The sequence below is a fragment of the Mirounga leonina genome, unplaced genomic scaffold (genome assembly GCF_011800145.1).
Source record: "Mirounga leonina isolate KUSES-001 unplaced genomic scaffold, KU_Mleo_1.0 Mir_366, whole genome shotgun sequence".
NCBI lineage: Eukaryota > Metazoa > Chordata > Mammalia > Carnivora > Phocidae > Mirounga > Mirounga leonina.
The window spans coordinates 26,876,142-26,894,075 of record NW_023270709.1 but is presented as its reverse complement, the minus strand read 5'-3'; the positions used below and the strand labels follow the sequence as shown (position 1 = coordinate 26,894,075).

The window sequence follows — 17,934 nt, the reverse complement described above, 5'->3', positions numbered from 1 at the left end:
TGGAAAATTCTCTTATTCTTAGGAGTTAGATACTGAAATATTTAGGGGTTCAAGCCTCATGATGTCTGCAATCTACTTTTAAATGGCTTAGCAAAAAATGTATATGCATATAGACATATACACAAAAGTGGTAAATTGTGCTCAGGTATTGAATCTAGGTGCTGGTTATAAAGATAATCGACCAACACACTTTTTATTTTTGTTGTTTGAATATTTTTATAATAAAAATTGGGGAAAAATAAACAGGCAACAAAGTGTGTTGAAAACGGATCTGTGTCATTAGGAGAGGCTGTCTGAACAGGTGAGTGTAAAGATCTGCCCGGTGCAGAGAGGGGGCAGAAGCAGCAGGGCACTCGGCCCGTGGTGTGTGTCAGAAGCACGTGTCTTATTCCCCTTGTGCTGACTCCTTGACCAGAAGTTGGCCAGAGGGCAAGGACATGGAACAGGTCACTTCGGGCCACGTTGGCAAAGAGTAGGACAGCCACCAGAGTAAAGATCCAGGGGGACAGTGAGTAGTTAAATGCCATGGAGATTGGGAAAGATTTCTGAGGAAGGAGGCCCAGCAGTTGCCTGGGTGGGGAAGGCCCCTCCCGTCAGCTGAAAACCTGGCGATCAGCCTGCTTACACCAACTCTTTGGGCTATGGGGAGCATCCATGTACTTTATGATGTGCAGTCACCACAGTGGGTTACTGTCACTGTTCAGCCAAGGTCAGGACAGGTGACACCCCCCTCACATTGGGCAATAGGAGGCGTGTTTCCTAAAGAAGCTATTTGCAAACTGAGTTCAAGGTACAGAAACCCCAAGAAATTGTGCCTCCCCCCAGGCCTGGTCAGCGGGGCAGCTTATCCCCCATAAGCCTGATGGGGCAAGGAAAGCAGTTAAGAGAGCTGCATGGAAAGGGATCTCCAGCAGGTGCTGAGGCTTTGAGAGAGGGGTGCAAGCAGCCTGTGGGGACCCCTGGAGGGGAAACTGGGTAGTAAACACTCACAACACCCATCTCTCCTTCCTCCCATCTCCTACAGGTGGTTTTCACTGGCTGACCCCAACCAGAGGTGGGGGTCCAGGTAATCCATTGGTGGGATCCATACAGGGGAGCCCCATATGGCCTAGGGCCGGGGGGAGAAGGTAGAGCTAATTCTGGAGGGCCAACTGGAAGATGCTCAGTACAGTTATGTTTGAAGTAGGCCATCTCCATGTTTTCTAAAATGAATGTTCTAGAAAGTTATCTGTTCCTATGACACACTTTCTTTTGAAAGATTTAAAATTCTTTGCCTTGTCCCTGGAAGCGGCTTGTAGGGTTGGTGTCACAGTTCAAACCATTCATAGACCACATGGGACTTTATAAACTATTATAAAAAAGTTACTCCATATACCCAATTCCACAGAATTGAATATTTACTCTCTAAATCTATGAATTTTGAGTTTAGAATGATGTATATTTGGTTGGCATTTGGCTTTCCATGGGAAAAATTGAAACCTGACGAAGTAATCATGTGTTTTAAGTTTAAAAACAAACAAAAAAATGAAAGAGAACACAACAAAACTTTTTAAAAATAGATGTTAATTCAAGGTTGCATTTCGAACTTTTAAAAGATTTTTTAAAGTTTGTATGTATTTTTTACCACAGATAAATAGTTATTTTTATATTCCTTACTCTATGTGAATTACATAACTTGCTTTTTTCCTTGTTTTTAGTTTCCCATTGTGTGCCATATTTTTCATAACTTCCTCCAGTTTGTACATTTTTTTAAAGATTTTATTTATTTATTTGAGAGAGAGAGAATGAGAGATAGAGCACATGAGAGGGAGGAGGGTCAGAGGGGGAAGCAGACTCCCCGCTGAGCAGGGAGCCCGATGCGGGACTCGATCCAGGGACTCGAGGATCATGACCTGAGCCGAAGGCAGTCGCTTAACCAACTGAGCCACCCAGATGCCCTGTATGTTTTTTTTTTTTTTAACATTTTATTTATTTATTTGAGAGAAAGAAAGCACAAGCAGGGAGAGGGGCAGAAGGAGAGGGAGAAGCAGACTCCCTGCTGAGTGGGAAGCACAAGGTGGGACTCCATCCCAGGACCCCAAGATCATGACCTGAGCCCAAGTTAGACACTTAACCAACTGAACCACCCAGGCGCCCCTGCACATGTGTTTTAATATAAACAGACTATGTTTCGGACACACATGCACAGGATTTATTGGTGAGGATTTAGCCGGGCTGCTCACCCACGGGCAAGGTCATTGCATAACTTTGGCACTTTGCTGCCTCCAAACAAACAGATCTGTACATTTTTGCTCCATTTCTTAGAAATAAAATCCTTTCTAGGATATGCATTTTCCCAGTTACTTTAGTTTTTCCATCAAAGCCAAGCTTTTCAATCCACTTTCCCATAGGCCCCAGAATATTTTGGGCCCTTATACAATATGGCAGGGTTTAACAGCAGACTAGAGCCAGAGCGACTGGCTTGGAATTATGGCTCTAACACTTACGAATTGTGTAATAAGTCACATAAGCTCTCTGTGCCTCAGTGACCTCATCTGTAAAATGGGGATGATGATACCTTCCCAACAGGGTTGTTGGGAGGGTTTTGGAGTCAAACAGACATGGCTTGAATCTTGGCTTCTCTCTTTTCTGGTCTGAGATCTTGGAAAGTGTAACACTTGGAAAGTATAAAAACTAGTAAATCTCTACAGTAGTGGTTTGGAGTATTACACAGTGTTTTTGAGAGTTGAGTTCTTATCTCTAACCTTTAACCCATGTGAGGGATAGATGGTGATCACCAACAATTTTAAATGAATTTTTTTCTCTTATGTTTTACTTCTAATACCCCAAAGAATCTTCTGTTCGCCAAGGGAAGAGAGAAAAGGAGCGTTCTGAATCATGATAGGGCCCTTTTATCTCCTACCATGGTTGGGAGAGTGTGGCCACTCTGCGGACAAGCGCACGATCAGCTTAGGTCTCCAGGACATTCAGCACCCATGGGATCCTCTGTTCTCTGCATTTCCACCTGCCTTTTGCTAACTTGGCAGCACTCACATCATTCAGGGGAATGGCTGGCTACCTGGCTTTTCCATCCCCTGGAGCCTTTATCCTCCTCTCCGTGATTTCTGTAGCTCCCCTCTATAGACCAAAGTGGGTTCCCCGAACCCTTGTGTTACACACTTCACAGAGCAGTTTTCTAGTTTTCTAGTTTTTTGGCTGGTTGAATATTTGAACTTCCGTAAGACAGAATAACAGAAGCACAACAAATTTCGTACATACAGGAGCCCCATAAAAATAAGAATCCCCAGCAGTCAGGTAATCGAGGTTTATATATGTCATCCTGAGCTAAGGGGAAGGGGGCTGGGGGCCAGGATCTGGGACTTCAACGGGAAGGAAGACAACTTATAGAAGATGGGAAGAGCAAATGTTTGGTAAATAAATGTTTGCCATGGCATGCAGATAGGTCTTTCAGATACAGAACTTACCTCTGTAATAGGCCAGAATGATTGTTAGGCTTTTTAGCCTCATCACTGATTTTGTTTTAGTTTCTCAACAAGTGCTTAAGCCCTTGGGGGAATGTGCTCAATTCGAACCGCACTCCAATTAATTTCTAAGTAAGAAGGCTAATGTATAAAACTAACATGGATGTGATGTCTAGAGTCGTGGCCTCCAAGAGCGGAGGATTTTTTACAAGAGCTGTCGAGAGAGATTAAGTGACTTGTCTAAGGTTACCTTGTCGGGTTTTCTGAGAGAAGCCTGTGGTCTTCTTACTAAATGTCTGTTTAGCTGGTAACCATCCATTTGTTTATAAATTGTGGTTGAATCCGACTAATTGTAAGGATTTAAAACTTATATTTCTCCAAAGCTGATGGTTTTCCTCTTCACTGCTCTGTATGCTACCCTGATATTCTTGGTGAGGGACTTGATCATACCGTGATCACAACATTGCAGGCAGGAGACGTTAAGAGGCAAAGGAGTGGGGTCTCCTCTAGGGATATTACCTTCATTTTTACTCCGTGCACACCAGATGTCTGGAGCACCCACCACATGTCAGGTGCTGTGCTGGGCACTTGTGAGAGGAGACGGACAATGCCCAAGGAGGAGACGGACAATGCCCAAGTGCACAGAGATGGTAATTTCAGATGGTGAACAGTATTGTGAAAGAAAGAAACTCAAGGTAGTCAGGGACCGTGGCTTATGGGATCCTGCAGATGCTGACAAGGCTTTTGGATTTTATTAACACAGACGAGGAACCTGATCTGGTTTAGGTTTCATGTGTCAGAAGATTCACTCTGGAGAAGCTACGTCTGTCCCTTAGTGGAGGTCGGAGTGGGTTTAAGTGCAGAGCAGTGTGAAGGCCGCTGCCGATGGCCGGGCGAGAGCCGAATGGGCCTTCGATGGTGGTGGAGGTGGTGAGGGGACAGTGGAGAGAGACACTGATTTTCACTCTAGGATTGTTTTACTTGGAGAGCCGACGAATCCTTAGACCTATTGCACCCTTTGCCGTCAACAATGCTGCCTGCCCATTGACAAGTTCTTTTGTCTCCTTTTAAAAGACCATATCAGGGGTACCTGGGTGGCTCAGTCGGTTAAGTGTCTGCCTTTGGCTCGGGTCATGATTCCAGGGTCCTGGGATCGAGCCCCGCATCGGGCTCCCTGCTTGGTGGGGAGTCTGCTTCTCCCTCTCCCTCTGCCCCAGCTCATGCATTCACTCTCAAATAAATAAAAACCTTAAAAAAATAATAAAAGAAACTGTATCTGTCTTCTAGGAACCTTGGTCCCCCCACTGTTGTGACAAGAATGATGTACTAATTCATTCTGTATCTTCTTTTACATCAGTGGCATTAAATCAATGTCTCCTCTTCAGAGTGGCAGCCTGGGGCTGTTTCCGAGGAGTAATCCAAGCCACAGAGGATAGCTGTTACCTGAGTGAATTTGTACAAGTCACTTCATGTCTGAACGCCTGTAGAAAGAGGATGGATCACCCTACCTACCTCACAATGTTGTTGTGAGGACCCGATTAAATACTTTGTGTACACACTGTGAACTTTAAAGTATAATAAAAGTGCGAGTTACTGTGACCAAGCATTCCACCCCAAAGAAAGCCTTATTATCTGAAACAATTTACCTAATAAAAAGCCCGGGACTTCACAACAATGACTATTGTAGGTTCTTAATTGTTTATATACAACATTCGGACTGTGACATGACGTTTTGAACTGATGCTAATTGGGGCCTGTAAGTCCTTTGTGCAATGATCTGATTCACTTATGCTGGGGGTACAAGACTTGTTCTGTCTGTCTGGTCTCAGTTTATCTTCATAACAGCCTGGCCAGAGCCTACGCCCCCACCTAGAGACAAGAAAGCGAGGCTGAGAAGTTAAGCAAACTGTCCGAGATTAAATACTGAGAAAGGTAAATGCAGGGAGTCAATCCAGGGCCTAGAGGAGCAAAAGTCCATGCTCTTTCGTCTCTAGCATCCTGCTTTATTTTCAATAGTTACCCCTTTATCCCTGCTCTACCTTTTCCTCTTAATAACACATTTGTCCTCCTGGCAACAATTTGGGGATTAGCTGCTCCCTTAGGGCATGTGATTCTGGTTTGGCTAGAATGGGACCCCTGCAGTCGGAAGATGGGACAGTCACATAGGGATGATCTATGTTGTGATTTTCTCTTCTGTTCTTCATATATATATATATATATATATATTTTTTTTTTTTTCATTTGAGAGAGTGTGGGGAGGGGAGGGGCAGAGGGATAGGATCTCAAGCAGACTCCCCGCTGAGCACAGAGCCAGATGCAGGGCTGGATCCTGAGATCAAGACCTGAGCTGAAATCAGGAGGCAGACACTTAACCCACTGAGCCACCCAGGTGCCCCTGGGCCACATATATTTAACATATTTGTCTGTCATTTGGTTTTTCTCATTTGTGAAGTTCCTGAACAAGTTTTTTGGTCAGCTTCTATACCATCCCCCCCCCCACCTTTTTAAATTGATTTAAATAGGTATTGATTTATATTCTGGATCCTAGCACTTTGTCAGTTTTATATCTTTGTCAGTTTTGTGACTTGTATTTTTGCTCTTTACATGGTTGCCTATATAAACGGAACCCCTTGTGGTTAACACAGTCACATTTACCCATCTTTTACTTTATTTCTTTTTTTCTTTTTCCTGTCTTATTTTTATAAATTTCCTTCTCTAATCCAAGGTCACGATGGTATTTACTTATGCTATTTTTTAGGAGTTTATGTTTTGCCTTTCACGTTTCAGTCTTTAGTCATCTCGGGGTGAAGTTTTGATTTCATTCGTTTTTCCATGTGGCTCTCCAGCTTTGCAGGTGTCATTTCCAGAAGGCATCTTATGTTCCTTGCAGGTCTGTTATGCTTTCTCTACCCCATATTGAGTGCTCCCAAGTGTGAGGGTTTCTGGGTTCTGTACTATATTCCATTGGTCTTGTCTGGACTTTTACCAATAGAATATATTGTTTTTTCACCATGATGCCTCAATGATCTTTACTATCTGGGAACAGAGTCCACCTCATTGCTTGTCACATAGGAGATTAAGTATTGATTTGATTAAGAATCCAAACTGCGCATCTTAGAGATAAAATAATTATGCCTTTTACTCTGGGAACTAGGCTTTCCTATGGCAAACGTAGGTTAAGTTCCCAGGTAAAATCTCAAGCCAAATTTTCACACTATGACAAAGGAAGGTTAAGGCTACTCCAGTTAGGTTATTAGTCCTGTATTTGTTTCCTGTGGCCGCTCTACCAAATTAACACCAATTTAGTTGCTTAAAAGAAAAAAACCCTTAAATTTATTAAGCTTTCACTTCTGAAGGTCAGAAGTTCAAAATGCGTCTAAGGGGCTACAATGAAGGTGTTTAAGACTGCATTTCTTTCCGAAGATCTAGAGGGAATTTTTTTTTTTTTTACTTTTTCAGCTTCTAGAGGTCACCCATATTCCTTGGCACGTAGCCCCTTCCTGTGTCAGCCAAGCACATTGCTTCAGTTTCTTCATGGTCACTTCTCTGACTCTCATGCCTCCTTTCATAAGGATCCTCGTGTTGCATGGGGCTCACTTGTACGATCTGAAATCATCCCCTCATCTCCACACCCTCCATTTCATTCCATCTGCAAAGTCCTTTTCGGTAAGCTAACATATTCACAGGCTCTGGGGATTAGGACGTGGGCATCTTTGTGGGTGGGCTGGGCCGGGTATTCAGTCCGCCAAGGCCACAACAAGGAAAGAAGCCTTTCTGCATCTGTGGGGGTCCAGAGCACGCCACCCCGGTATATGCCACTTCGATATCGAAGATCAAATCAATTGGACTTGATAGTCAGAATATTGATTATTTTCAGCTAAAGGCACTTGAAAAACTGTCGATGCAAGAAGGGCGCTCTGAACTTCCTTTTCCTTCCAGAAAGCAGGAGATGAAATTCCCATGTGACAGGTGTCCCCACCTGCGCCAGGAGGTAAGAACATTCTTCTCACCAGAGACACGAACTGAGGTGGAGAGAAATCTGTAAAAACGGATCTTGTTAAAATAACCCTTATCCTCCTTCAGCTTCCCTATATCATTTTAGTCACTGTTCCATAATTTTCTCTCTTCATGCAACCCAGGCTGTAAGTACGCAGGCCTAGCCATGTCTTTGGGTCTTCATTTTCTTGGGAAGACTCCTGTGCACATGGAAAGTAGAATTTGTATTGTTTTTCTCCTGCTAATTTTACCTTCCTTACACATCACTGTTGGGAAGCAACTTTAAGCACCTAAAATACACAAATTCTACCACCAGGAAGTATTTAAAACCATGTAATACGTTTTTTTTTTTTTTTTTTTAAACTCCACGTGCTTAGTTGCAAAAAGAAAGGCCGACTCTGGCTGATCAAACACGAGAGGTGATGTTTTAAGGGGTAGACAGACGGCCGCGTCCTGGGGAGGGGCTGTGGAACCAGGCCTGAAGCGGCTCCCAGGGACAAAAGCTGAAAGCATGCTGCGGAGCCGGCCGGGCACGGCGGCCACAGATGCTAGGGCACCCCGGGCACCTGACCCCCTGGACGCCGTGGCCGCGGGCGCCTGGCCCCCTGGACCCCGTGGCTGCTGCCACCACCAAAGCCTGGATGCTTCTGTCCGCCCCTCTCCCAGCGAAGTGAGGCTCCGGCGTCTGCTGTCCCGTCCGGCAACTTTGAAGAGAAGTCTTTCGAAGGTGAGGCTGATCCATGGAGCCTGGCCACACATCCCCATTTCAGCCGCCAGGGAGGCTGGCAGTTGCAGCCGGGAAGCCTGGATATGTGGAGCTGCTTCTAACGTGGGAACCGCACAAATGCATGAAAGAAACAAGCGGATCCGTCGTTTGCAAACTCCAAGTTCCACAATAAAATCAAAACAAAACAAAAACATACATACTTGAAACTAAAATTTTATGACGTGATATTTTTATTTATTACATGAGATGGTACTTTGATATTTTCTATATATGATACTATACTATTTTTAAAAATCCACATCAATGGATATGATGTAGGAAAGATGTTAGGGCTCGAAGCCGAGGCCAAGAAAGAATTCTTGAGACGTCTTTGGTGCAAAAAAAGTGGTTTTCCTAAAGCACATGGACAGGAAGAGCTGGGCCGGGGCCATGAGGAGGGGCCTGTTATGTACTTTCAAGTTGGGAGGGGTTGGGGACAGCGTGAGTCTCTAGTTTCCAGGACCTACCTGTTGTTAGGAAAAGGTCATTTATTACTGTTTCGTAAAAACCCAGTCATGGGACTCTTCAGATGTTTATCAGTGGGTCATCTGCTTGGAGGATGATTGCCAACGTATATCTTGGGGGGCGGGGTAGAGACAAAGGAAGTTTCCAAAGGAATTTTTATGTGTTAAAGTAGACTCACAGGATCCTGGAGGTCAGGCTAGGATTGCCTTTTGCCCTTAGTAAAGTATTAACATCAAGGCCGCTGAGCTCCCAGAGGAAGGTCACTCTGCCTGTTTCAAGGACTTGCCAGTGGGCTCTAGGTAGTAAGGAAATTTAACTGTTCTTTTGCCTTTGTTTCCCACAACAGACATAGGTAAATCCAAATTTCGGAAGTGCAGTCAATAACTCTGAATAAACATACGATTTTCACTCAGAGTAAATAAATTTGGATTAATTTGGACGATTAAATATTTCCCCAAAAGATCTGTTGCAATAACTCTTTTTCATACTGTATCAGTGAATATGTTAAAAACATAATACCATACATTTTTAGGAAAGTTTACATTGTAGAAAAGATCAAGCCTAGTAACAGAACTAAAGAAACAGTTTTTTTGTTTTTTTTTTCCCAAGTAGGCTCCACACCCAGCATGGAGCCCAACATGGGGCTTGAACCCATGACCCTGAGATCAAGACCCAAGCCGAGATCAAGAATTGGATGCCCATCCAACGGAGCCACCCAGGCACCCCAAGAAATAGTTTTTTTTGGCATCACACAAATCAAATATGGACCAAAAAAAAAAAAAAATCCTGCTAATCCCTCTTTTATTTTCTTTCTCTTATCTCATGCCAGCAAAATAAAGCTTAGGAATTCTATAGCAACATATGACTATTCCATTAAATAGTGATAGAAATCTGGCTCACTTTGATTACATATAAGCCTATGACAGTGGCATTTTTGTGAGACAATTTTGGGTAAAATTATCCTCTTTGAAAGGTGGACTTTAAAGACCTGCGAGAACAAGAAACAGGAGGCGTATTTATTTTATACATGCAGACTGGGACTCATTAATTATTTTTATCCCAAACTGAGAGTTTACAATCTGTATCTGAAAGTCTGCGATGGTGCTTTGTAGCCACAAGCCTGACGTTTGTGTCAAAGAAAGTGGTAAGAGAGGAAAAAGTTCTAGGGGAGCAGATAAAATTATTAAAGGAGAGGAATTTGTATAAAAGTTTACTTGTGACCTTTGATAGTTCATTCATTGCATTGAATCATCTAGTCATTGCACAAATATTTACTAAGTGAATACTAGGTGCTGGTAATTACCTTGGTCCTGAGAATAGCAAAATGAAGATACTGTCCAAGCCTTCCAGGCATCTAGAGAGCTTGTTGAAGTGTGTAGTAGCTCTGAGGTCGGATTGGGAACGCTGATGCTGGGTTAGGCTCATGTGTGGAGCATGTCTTTTGGAATGTCAGGAAGTCCTAGGCACTGATTGTGCCCGGGAGAATCAGGTGAAGTTTTCCTGAAGGAAACTCTTAAAGGAGTGAAGGGGATCAGGATCTGCCACCCCAAAATATGCCACTTTATATAAGCATTTATACAAAGCATAAGAATTAATTCTGGCTGAAGGCATTTGAGTTCCTGATATCTTTCTGTGCCTAAAAGCAGGTCCTCTCAAAAATAACTCCGTTGTTATACATCCCCTCCTTGGGAGCGACACTCGTCTCTTGTTGTAAATGAGAAGTTGGTACCACACCCAGACAGATTTTGTCATAAACTATCATATCTGCCATCTATTCTTTTAGGCCCATTTATCTTTCCAGAAAGTCATTTGCTTTTCCATAAGAGCCCTTCTTCCCTCCCTGTCCCCTACTAAATTAGGTACATAGACCCCGAACTCTAACTTCTGCTTTAGTTCCTTATTGCCGAGGGCTCTTACATGTGTATGTGATGCACATGCTAAGCTTCCGTTTGTTTTCCTCTGGTTAGGCTGTCTTAAGTCTCATTTAGCGGGTCCAGCCAGAGAACCTGAGAGCATTTTTATAAAACCTCCCCAAAAGTTGAAGGTTCTTTGTGGACGAAGACACATGTATATAAAGGATACTGTTGAGGAAAAGAAAACTCCAAGTATGACAAGTTGTTCAGTATATTCAGCTAGAGAAGTCAGTGGTGGATGGGGAGACGGGCTGGAAGAGGAGATTCTGCAGGTGAGCAGGTGCCAGATAAAGCTCAAGAATTGGCTTTTATTCTGCAGATGTTGGGAGAACCAGTGAAGCCTTTTTATTTTTTGTAGTTTGGCCTAGATGGGATAATGAAATGTGCACATCACTCAGGTCTCTGACTGCAGCGAGGTGGAGGGATTCTGGTGCGGGGGTGGGGGGGCGGTGAATGATGCAGGCAAAGATCTGGCAGGAACCTGCAGTCACAGAAGGGCTTTGAGGATTGGGCTGGAAGGCTGTGTACAAGAGGCAGAATGTCCCAATACCCTTTCAGGGTCTCTGGCTGAGCCCAAGAATTAAATTGACATAAAACAGAGTAACAAGAGAAAAGCATACACATGTTATTTAATATTTTTATGTGTTCATGGGAGTCTTCACAGGAACATGAAGCCCCTGAAAGTGGTTAGGCCTAAGTGCTTACATGCTAGGTTGAACAAAGAGTAATAATCTTGAAATAGCAACAAAAATAGGAGGGGACGAAAGGAGATACAGGGTTATTTTAACAAGGTCTGTTTGTATAGATTTTGCTCAGCATGACTCCATTTCTAGTGATGCATTCTTCTCCTCATATAGGCATGACTCCTTTCACATGGGATCATTATCTGCCTTCAGGGAGAAATGGGAAGGTCAGAGCCCCATTCTTACATCTGCTTTTCAAGCGCCTTGAGCTCAAAATAATCCTTATGCCAAAGTGTTGTAATTTGGGATGGCCTCTTCTGCTACCTTTCAGCTGATCCTCAGTTCTTTCCTGGGTGCCTGGATGTCTCACCATCTATGGAAGAGTCTGGAAGAGATCGCTCAAGGAAGATCTACAGACTGATGTGAAGAGACTGCAAGTTTGTTCATTGGGAAGAATTACAAGCAGAGGAATAGGACCCCAAAAGCAAAGGGAGAAGAATCATGGAGAGTACAGGACCTGGGTCAGGACGAAAGATACCAAAAACCCTGTGAAGAGACTGCGAAGGGAGGAGGGATGAACAAGGTCAGTTGCAGCAGATGGATGTTCTTAGTGTTCTTTAGAACTTGGCAACTAGGTCACTGGTAATCGTGGCAAAGGTATTTTAGTGAGTGGCGCAGAAGACGTTTAATCATGAAGAGTGACTGAGACGTGGGTGCTCCAGATTACTTGGAGATTTAACATAATAGTTAGGATCTAGTAATTGATAGGGGTCTGGTTTAAGTTGAGACAGGTATATATACATTGATAGGAAGGAGCCAGAAGAGGACTTAAGCTGGGCTACAGCACTACCGTTAAATTAGGACAGCCCACAAAGCTCACTAGTTCGTTAAAAAAAAAAAGCTATGGATAGTATCTGTGGGCTTAAGACAACACAGACGAAAACTGTCCATGGTCAACAAGGGCGTGCTCTCTCTGGCATCCCGTAACGCAAACTCCGGTCTTCAGGTAAGCAGAGCACCTTTAGAACATCAATAGCTGGGTGAGCATGGGCTGAAGGCCACCTCTTCTGGCTGCTTGGCAGGGACATGAAGGGAGGGGTGAAGTCCTAGGTGGGACGGCCAGGACAGAGCGGACAGAACACGGGAAGGAGGCAAGGCCGGCGAATGCAAGCTGCACGCCTTCCCTCCCCGGGGTCCGCCGGGGGAACGGGCGCCCGTCCAGCCAGAGTCCGAAGGAAGGAACAGCGACAAAGTAGCGGATGTTACTTTCGTCCTCCGGCAACAGCTCTTCCTGTGACCGAGTGGGTGGCCCTGAGAAGGGCCTTTGGTTGAGACTCGCGGTGTTCCGGGGGGGAGATGGGAACGCTCAGCCCCCGAAGCCGTAGAGGGTGCGGCCCTGGCGCTTGAGCGCGTAGACCACGTCCATGGCCGTGACCGTCTTGCGCTTGGCGTGCTCCGTGTAGGTGACGGCGTCCCGGATCACGTTCTCCAGGAACACCTTGAGCACCCCGCGGGTCTCCTCGTAGATGAGGCCGGAGATGCGCTTGACGCCGCCGCGCCGGGCCAGCCGCCGGATGGCGGGCTTGGTGATGCCCTGGATGTTGTCGCGCAGCACCTTGCGGTGGCGCTTGGCGCCGCCCTTGCCCAGGCCCTTCCCGCCCTTGCCGCGGCCCGACATCGCGAACGGCAGGCGATCGTTACAGTCCAGTCCCGGAGCTCGGCCTGCAGCCCTTTATATACCCGTCTTGCGGACCGTTTAGGAAACTGAAACGCTGGGGGCGGGACGAGACCTCCGCTCCGCCCCTTCCCACCTTCCTCGGCGGGGCCCCGGCTTAGCGAGGGGAGGCGGCGGGCGTGGGGGCCGCATCTGCCTCCCCTTTCCTTGTAGAGGCCGGAATCGCTGGTTTCTGCGACTAGTCCTGTGCCTGTGGGGTCTCTCAGATCATTGATATTGTATAAGTCTCCTCACCTCTCTTATCATTTATAAAAAGGAGGCAGCGACGGTACGGTTGTCTATAAAAGCGAGGGATAACAGAATAAAAGTAATTTTTAAATGTGAAGACTTTTAAAAAATGCAAGTATTAATGCTTACAATTTTAACAATACTTATTTAAATAGGGCAGATCACAGAACCTTCCCCTTTGGCAGGACATATATACTTACGTGGTTTTCAGCATTACTGATAAAAAGGAAACTCTAGGAAAGGGAGCAAACTCTACTCCCAAATTTATAAAGCACTATTTGTATTGTAGAGATGAGGAATTCCAGGCTTGGAGACCTAATCCTGTTCTAATAAGTGATATTGTTGGGGTAGAGCTGAGGTCTTTTGATCTTGTCACCTACCACTAATCTATGTCAGTAAAATATTGAAGATACATCATGCTGTGTAAAAGTTTGCAAATCAACAGAACTAATAATAAACATAAATGCTAATAAACTGAAATACTGTCCAAGTAAAAAGAGTTGCAGAATTAACATTCTATACATAGATGATACATAGATATGCTTAATAGACAAATGGCAATATTTACTCATTCTGTACAATCACAATAAGTGCCTCCCTTCTGTGTACTATAAAAGGTAATTTAAAAAATTCCTTCTCTGCTGGTACTTACCGTATAGGCAGTCAGCCGATTTTAGATTTCCCTTAGGCAGACATTATTGAAATTTAGCTCAGTTACAGTTACCTGCAGACTTAAGACCCAGTGATCTTCCACGCATCAAAGAAGAATCACTGATTCGTTCATTCATTCAAGAACTCAGGGTCTAGTATATGCCAAGATCAATGTACAAATACCAGGTTTACAAAGACAATCATACAGGTTCTTTTAAGGAGCTCAAAGCATAAGAAGAAGGAAGAGAAAAGTGAACTCAGGGTGAGGGGTCAGACATCGGCCCCGAATACCAGTTTCCATCTAGCAGTAATGGGTGCAGCGGCTGTATTCCAAGTCTTAGCCTCACCTGGGAGCTTGTTAGACGCACAGAATTTTAGGCCCGACCCCAAGTCTACTGAATTGATATGGCATTTTTAACAGTATCTCCAAGTGGGTGGTATGCTCATTCAAGTTTGAGAAGAGGTTTTTTTAAAGATATTATTTATTTGAGAGCGAGCGTAGGAGGAGAGGGAGAGGGAGAAGCAGGCTCCCCGCTGAGCAGGAAGCTCATTGGCAGGTGGGGTGGGGGCCGGGGGTGGCTGGATCCCAGGGTCCCCGATCCTGACCTGAGCCGAAGGCAGACGCTTAATGGACTGAGCCACCCAGGCATCCCAAGAAATTGTTTTAAAGCCGTGCTGCCCTAGTTAACCACTGGTCACGTGCGCTCATTTAAATGTACAGTAATTAAAATGAAATCAAATTAAAAATTTCTTCCGTCACTCTAGCCACATTTAACTGCTAAATAGCCACATGTCGGTAGTGGCTGTCTACTTGACAGTGCAGATAAAGAACACGTCCATCATTGCACATACGTGCTGTTGGGCTGTTCTGTGACAGTGAATTTCTTCTGAGGAACTTCTAGTCCAGACGGGGAAGGGAGTGTGGTGCATATTTGAAAATCAGGCTTACTGCAGGAAGTGAGGGTCGGAGTGTTTTTGAAATATGAGAGCGATTAGTCAACCTCTGGGTATAACAGATATCACAGATAGAGAGGGACATACAAAAAGGAAATTGGAAGTTTGGCGTCGGTATTGCCCCTCATAGGAAATAAAATGAGATCTTTGGAGAGGAGTTTCAAGTGGGAGAGTGCTCTCAGATGAGACCATCTGATAGGAAATTAAAATAGATGTGCTTTCTCAGGGCCCTTCTGAACACATTTGATTCTAACACAATGCTCTATCTGCCATAGAACCCTTATGCTGTCTTCACTCTTTTTTGCTATTAACTTACAGTCACTTTTCTTCTTAAACTCTGAAATTCACTGAATTTTGGAACACGTAAGTACAGCCACTGTGGACTGACCTGGTGAGTGCTACCTAGATCTTTCAGAGTGGTTTCCTGTGATGAAAGGGAGGTTGACATTAAAATTGGGAGAACATGAATTCCTACGTGAGCTATCCATCACTCATCCAACTGTGCTTTTTCTCAGTTATTTTTATATCTATAAAATTAGTGGTGCAAATTTCAGTCCAGTGCAAAATCAATTGTCTTAAAATGTATACAGACTCAGACCTTAAAAGTAAGGAACACAACATTTTCGTGGGCTACCCAAGTAATAGGTGGAACCTTTCAAGTTCCCAGTCCCTTGGGATGAGCCAGCTTTCCAGAACCCTGTTTACGCTACACATACAGAGAGGATAAGTACCTCGGTCTCAGGCCATAGCAGTAAGTATATGCACCCAAGCCCCAACCTTCTATAAACATCTGGGGAAGAACTTTTCAGGTGGAATCAAGTCTCAATTATTGCCCCTCAGGAAGGGCAGAGATTACCCACAGTGAAGGAAATAGCCCCAAAGTCTTCTTACTTATTTAGAACCTAAATAGCCCTGGAAACCATAAGAGTTGGACAAGAATGGAATGGTGACATCTGCTGTGGGATCCTGTCCCCCATCTTAAATTGAGTGTATGTAACTTAGGGAGCAATTCCAAGGAGTTTTCAACAACTGATGTTTTGGCTACAATGATGACCAAAATGGTAAACTTTTACAAATCTGAGTTATAATTCTATCTTTAGGTCTAGATGATAATATAGGCTCTGGTCTGAGAAGGAACAGGGTCTATGTAATGTCTGGGACCATAGCTATTGACATTGATGCTACTGAGGATGACAAACAGCCCCTTCTACACACACATGAAATGCCTGCTTAGGGAGAACTGCACACTGCAGATCCAATCCTATAAGTGTACTGTCTAAACACAATATTTGTGTTTGGTTTTTAACATGGACTCAAGCCCCAGAGGCTTGGTTTCAGTCAGTGCCAGTCAATAAATGGCTATTTAAAAACAGGCCAAGTGACTTTTATGGAATTAAGTGTTAGTGTGGAGAGATGACATCTTCAAAACTGATGATCTTATCTTGGATTTATTTGAGAAAATTCGTAAATCATCATTGAATGTAAACCCGAATAACAAAATTTTTGGAAATAAGGGTATTTGTTAGAAGAGACATAACACCAAAATACTGTTCTTGTTTATTTGTTTTAACAAGCATGGAGTTTAATTTCAGTATCTATTTAGTAGATATTAAATTTGTGCTTAATTATCCAATATTTACCTAATTTCATTAGCTCTGTTGTGTTGCAAACCAACAGTAAAGCAGTAAAGTGGGTCACGTTGGCTGTGAAATGTTTGTTCCACTTCTTAGGTGGACATATTTAGCCAAATAGTTGACGTTGTGACAGCCCACTTCATATTCTGTCAGTAAAAAGCCCAGGGAACATTATGAAAACTCAGAAAGAGTGATTTAAATGAGAACTTTTCCCTTCTAATCTTGTGTCCCTACTGGCGATGTTGGAAAAGAGTCAAATAAAATTTGTACTTTAAATATCATCTTGAAATACAGGACATATGAACAAACAAAATTCCATGCTAAGTATTGGAGGGAACATATCTTATGGACAGAGTGTCATTAAGTAATTTACAGTTTTAAGGAGATGGGATATAAACACATGAGTTTGTGTTGTTCAGCTCCTAACTGGTAAAATGAGGTAGAACTACCATTGTAGAGCTTCACGATTCACTTTTGTTCCTTGTAGATTTGGTGGTTGATCTCTAATGCCCATCCCAGGTCTGAAAAATCTATTCCACCACTATTTTAGGTAAGTTGCTATTTAGAACTTTTTATGTGGAAAAGGAATGGGGCATCCATCCTCGTCCCCCATCCTTCCTAATATGTTTAAATCTCCAAAACACGGGGATCGAACACAGTTTACACACTGGTCACTCAAATACTTAAAAATGAATCTATTAAAAAGAATCGTTATCCATCTTGTACGTAGAATGTTCTATCCCAGTGCCAATTCCCAGGGCTTCGTGCAAACAACTGCGGGAGAGCTGTGCTATTGCTCTCGCGAAAAAAGCGTCTTTCCTTGCATATTTGAGTGAAAATGAGCTTATTTATATAAACTTGCAAAGAAAAGAATGTGCAGAACAATGCCCCGGGAGACAGACGGGCAAAGGAAAGAGAGAGAAAGAGCATTTTTAAGGAAAATCTGAAAGTTGTCTCAATGTGAGCCAAGTTTTAAAGAGAGCTGGGGGAATGGGGAAAGTTTCGGGGTACTGGCTTTGAAACTAGGTGTAGCAAATAAGGCAGGGATGAAGCCTGGGGACTCTTGGATCCGTTTCCCCCGAATCTCTAAGGATTTCATGCCCAGATTTCTTACGTTTTTCTTCTTTTTTGAGAGGAAAGAAACACAGCCACACCGCGCAGCGGAGGAGCCCTTCTGAGCAGCGCGGCGCACGGCGCAGGGAGCCAATCATCACTCAGCCGCTCCCTATATAAACCCCCGGCCGCGCGGCTGCGAGGCACGCCGTTCCGACAGTTTGCGCGTCCTTTGGGTCTCTGTTGGCGAAGCAGGAAGATGTCGGAGACCGCGCCGGTTCCTCCTGCTGCCCCCGCACCTGCGGAGAAGACGCCGGTTAAGAAGAAGGCGAAGAAGACGGGCGTGGCTGCCGCCAAGCGCAAGGCGTCCGGGCCCCCGGTGTCCGAGCTCATCA

The 17,934-nt window shown here is 44.2% G+C and overlaps 1 protein-coding gene across 1 annotated transcript in view; it reads right to left on the bottom strand.

Annotated features, from left to right (window-relative positions):
- Positions 1–12,567: 12,567 nt before the first annotated feature.
- Positions 12,568–17,934, bottom strand: part of LOC117997530 — a 19,884-nt gene continuing 14,517 nt past the window's right edge. Inside the window, 1 exon segment of the mRNA XM_034985901.1 lies at positions 12,568–12,967. Within this exon segment, the coding sequence (XP_034841792.1) occupies positions 12,651–12,967 (317 nt within the window). The 3' untranslated portion in view covers positions 12,568–12,650.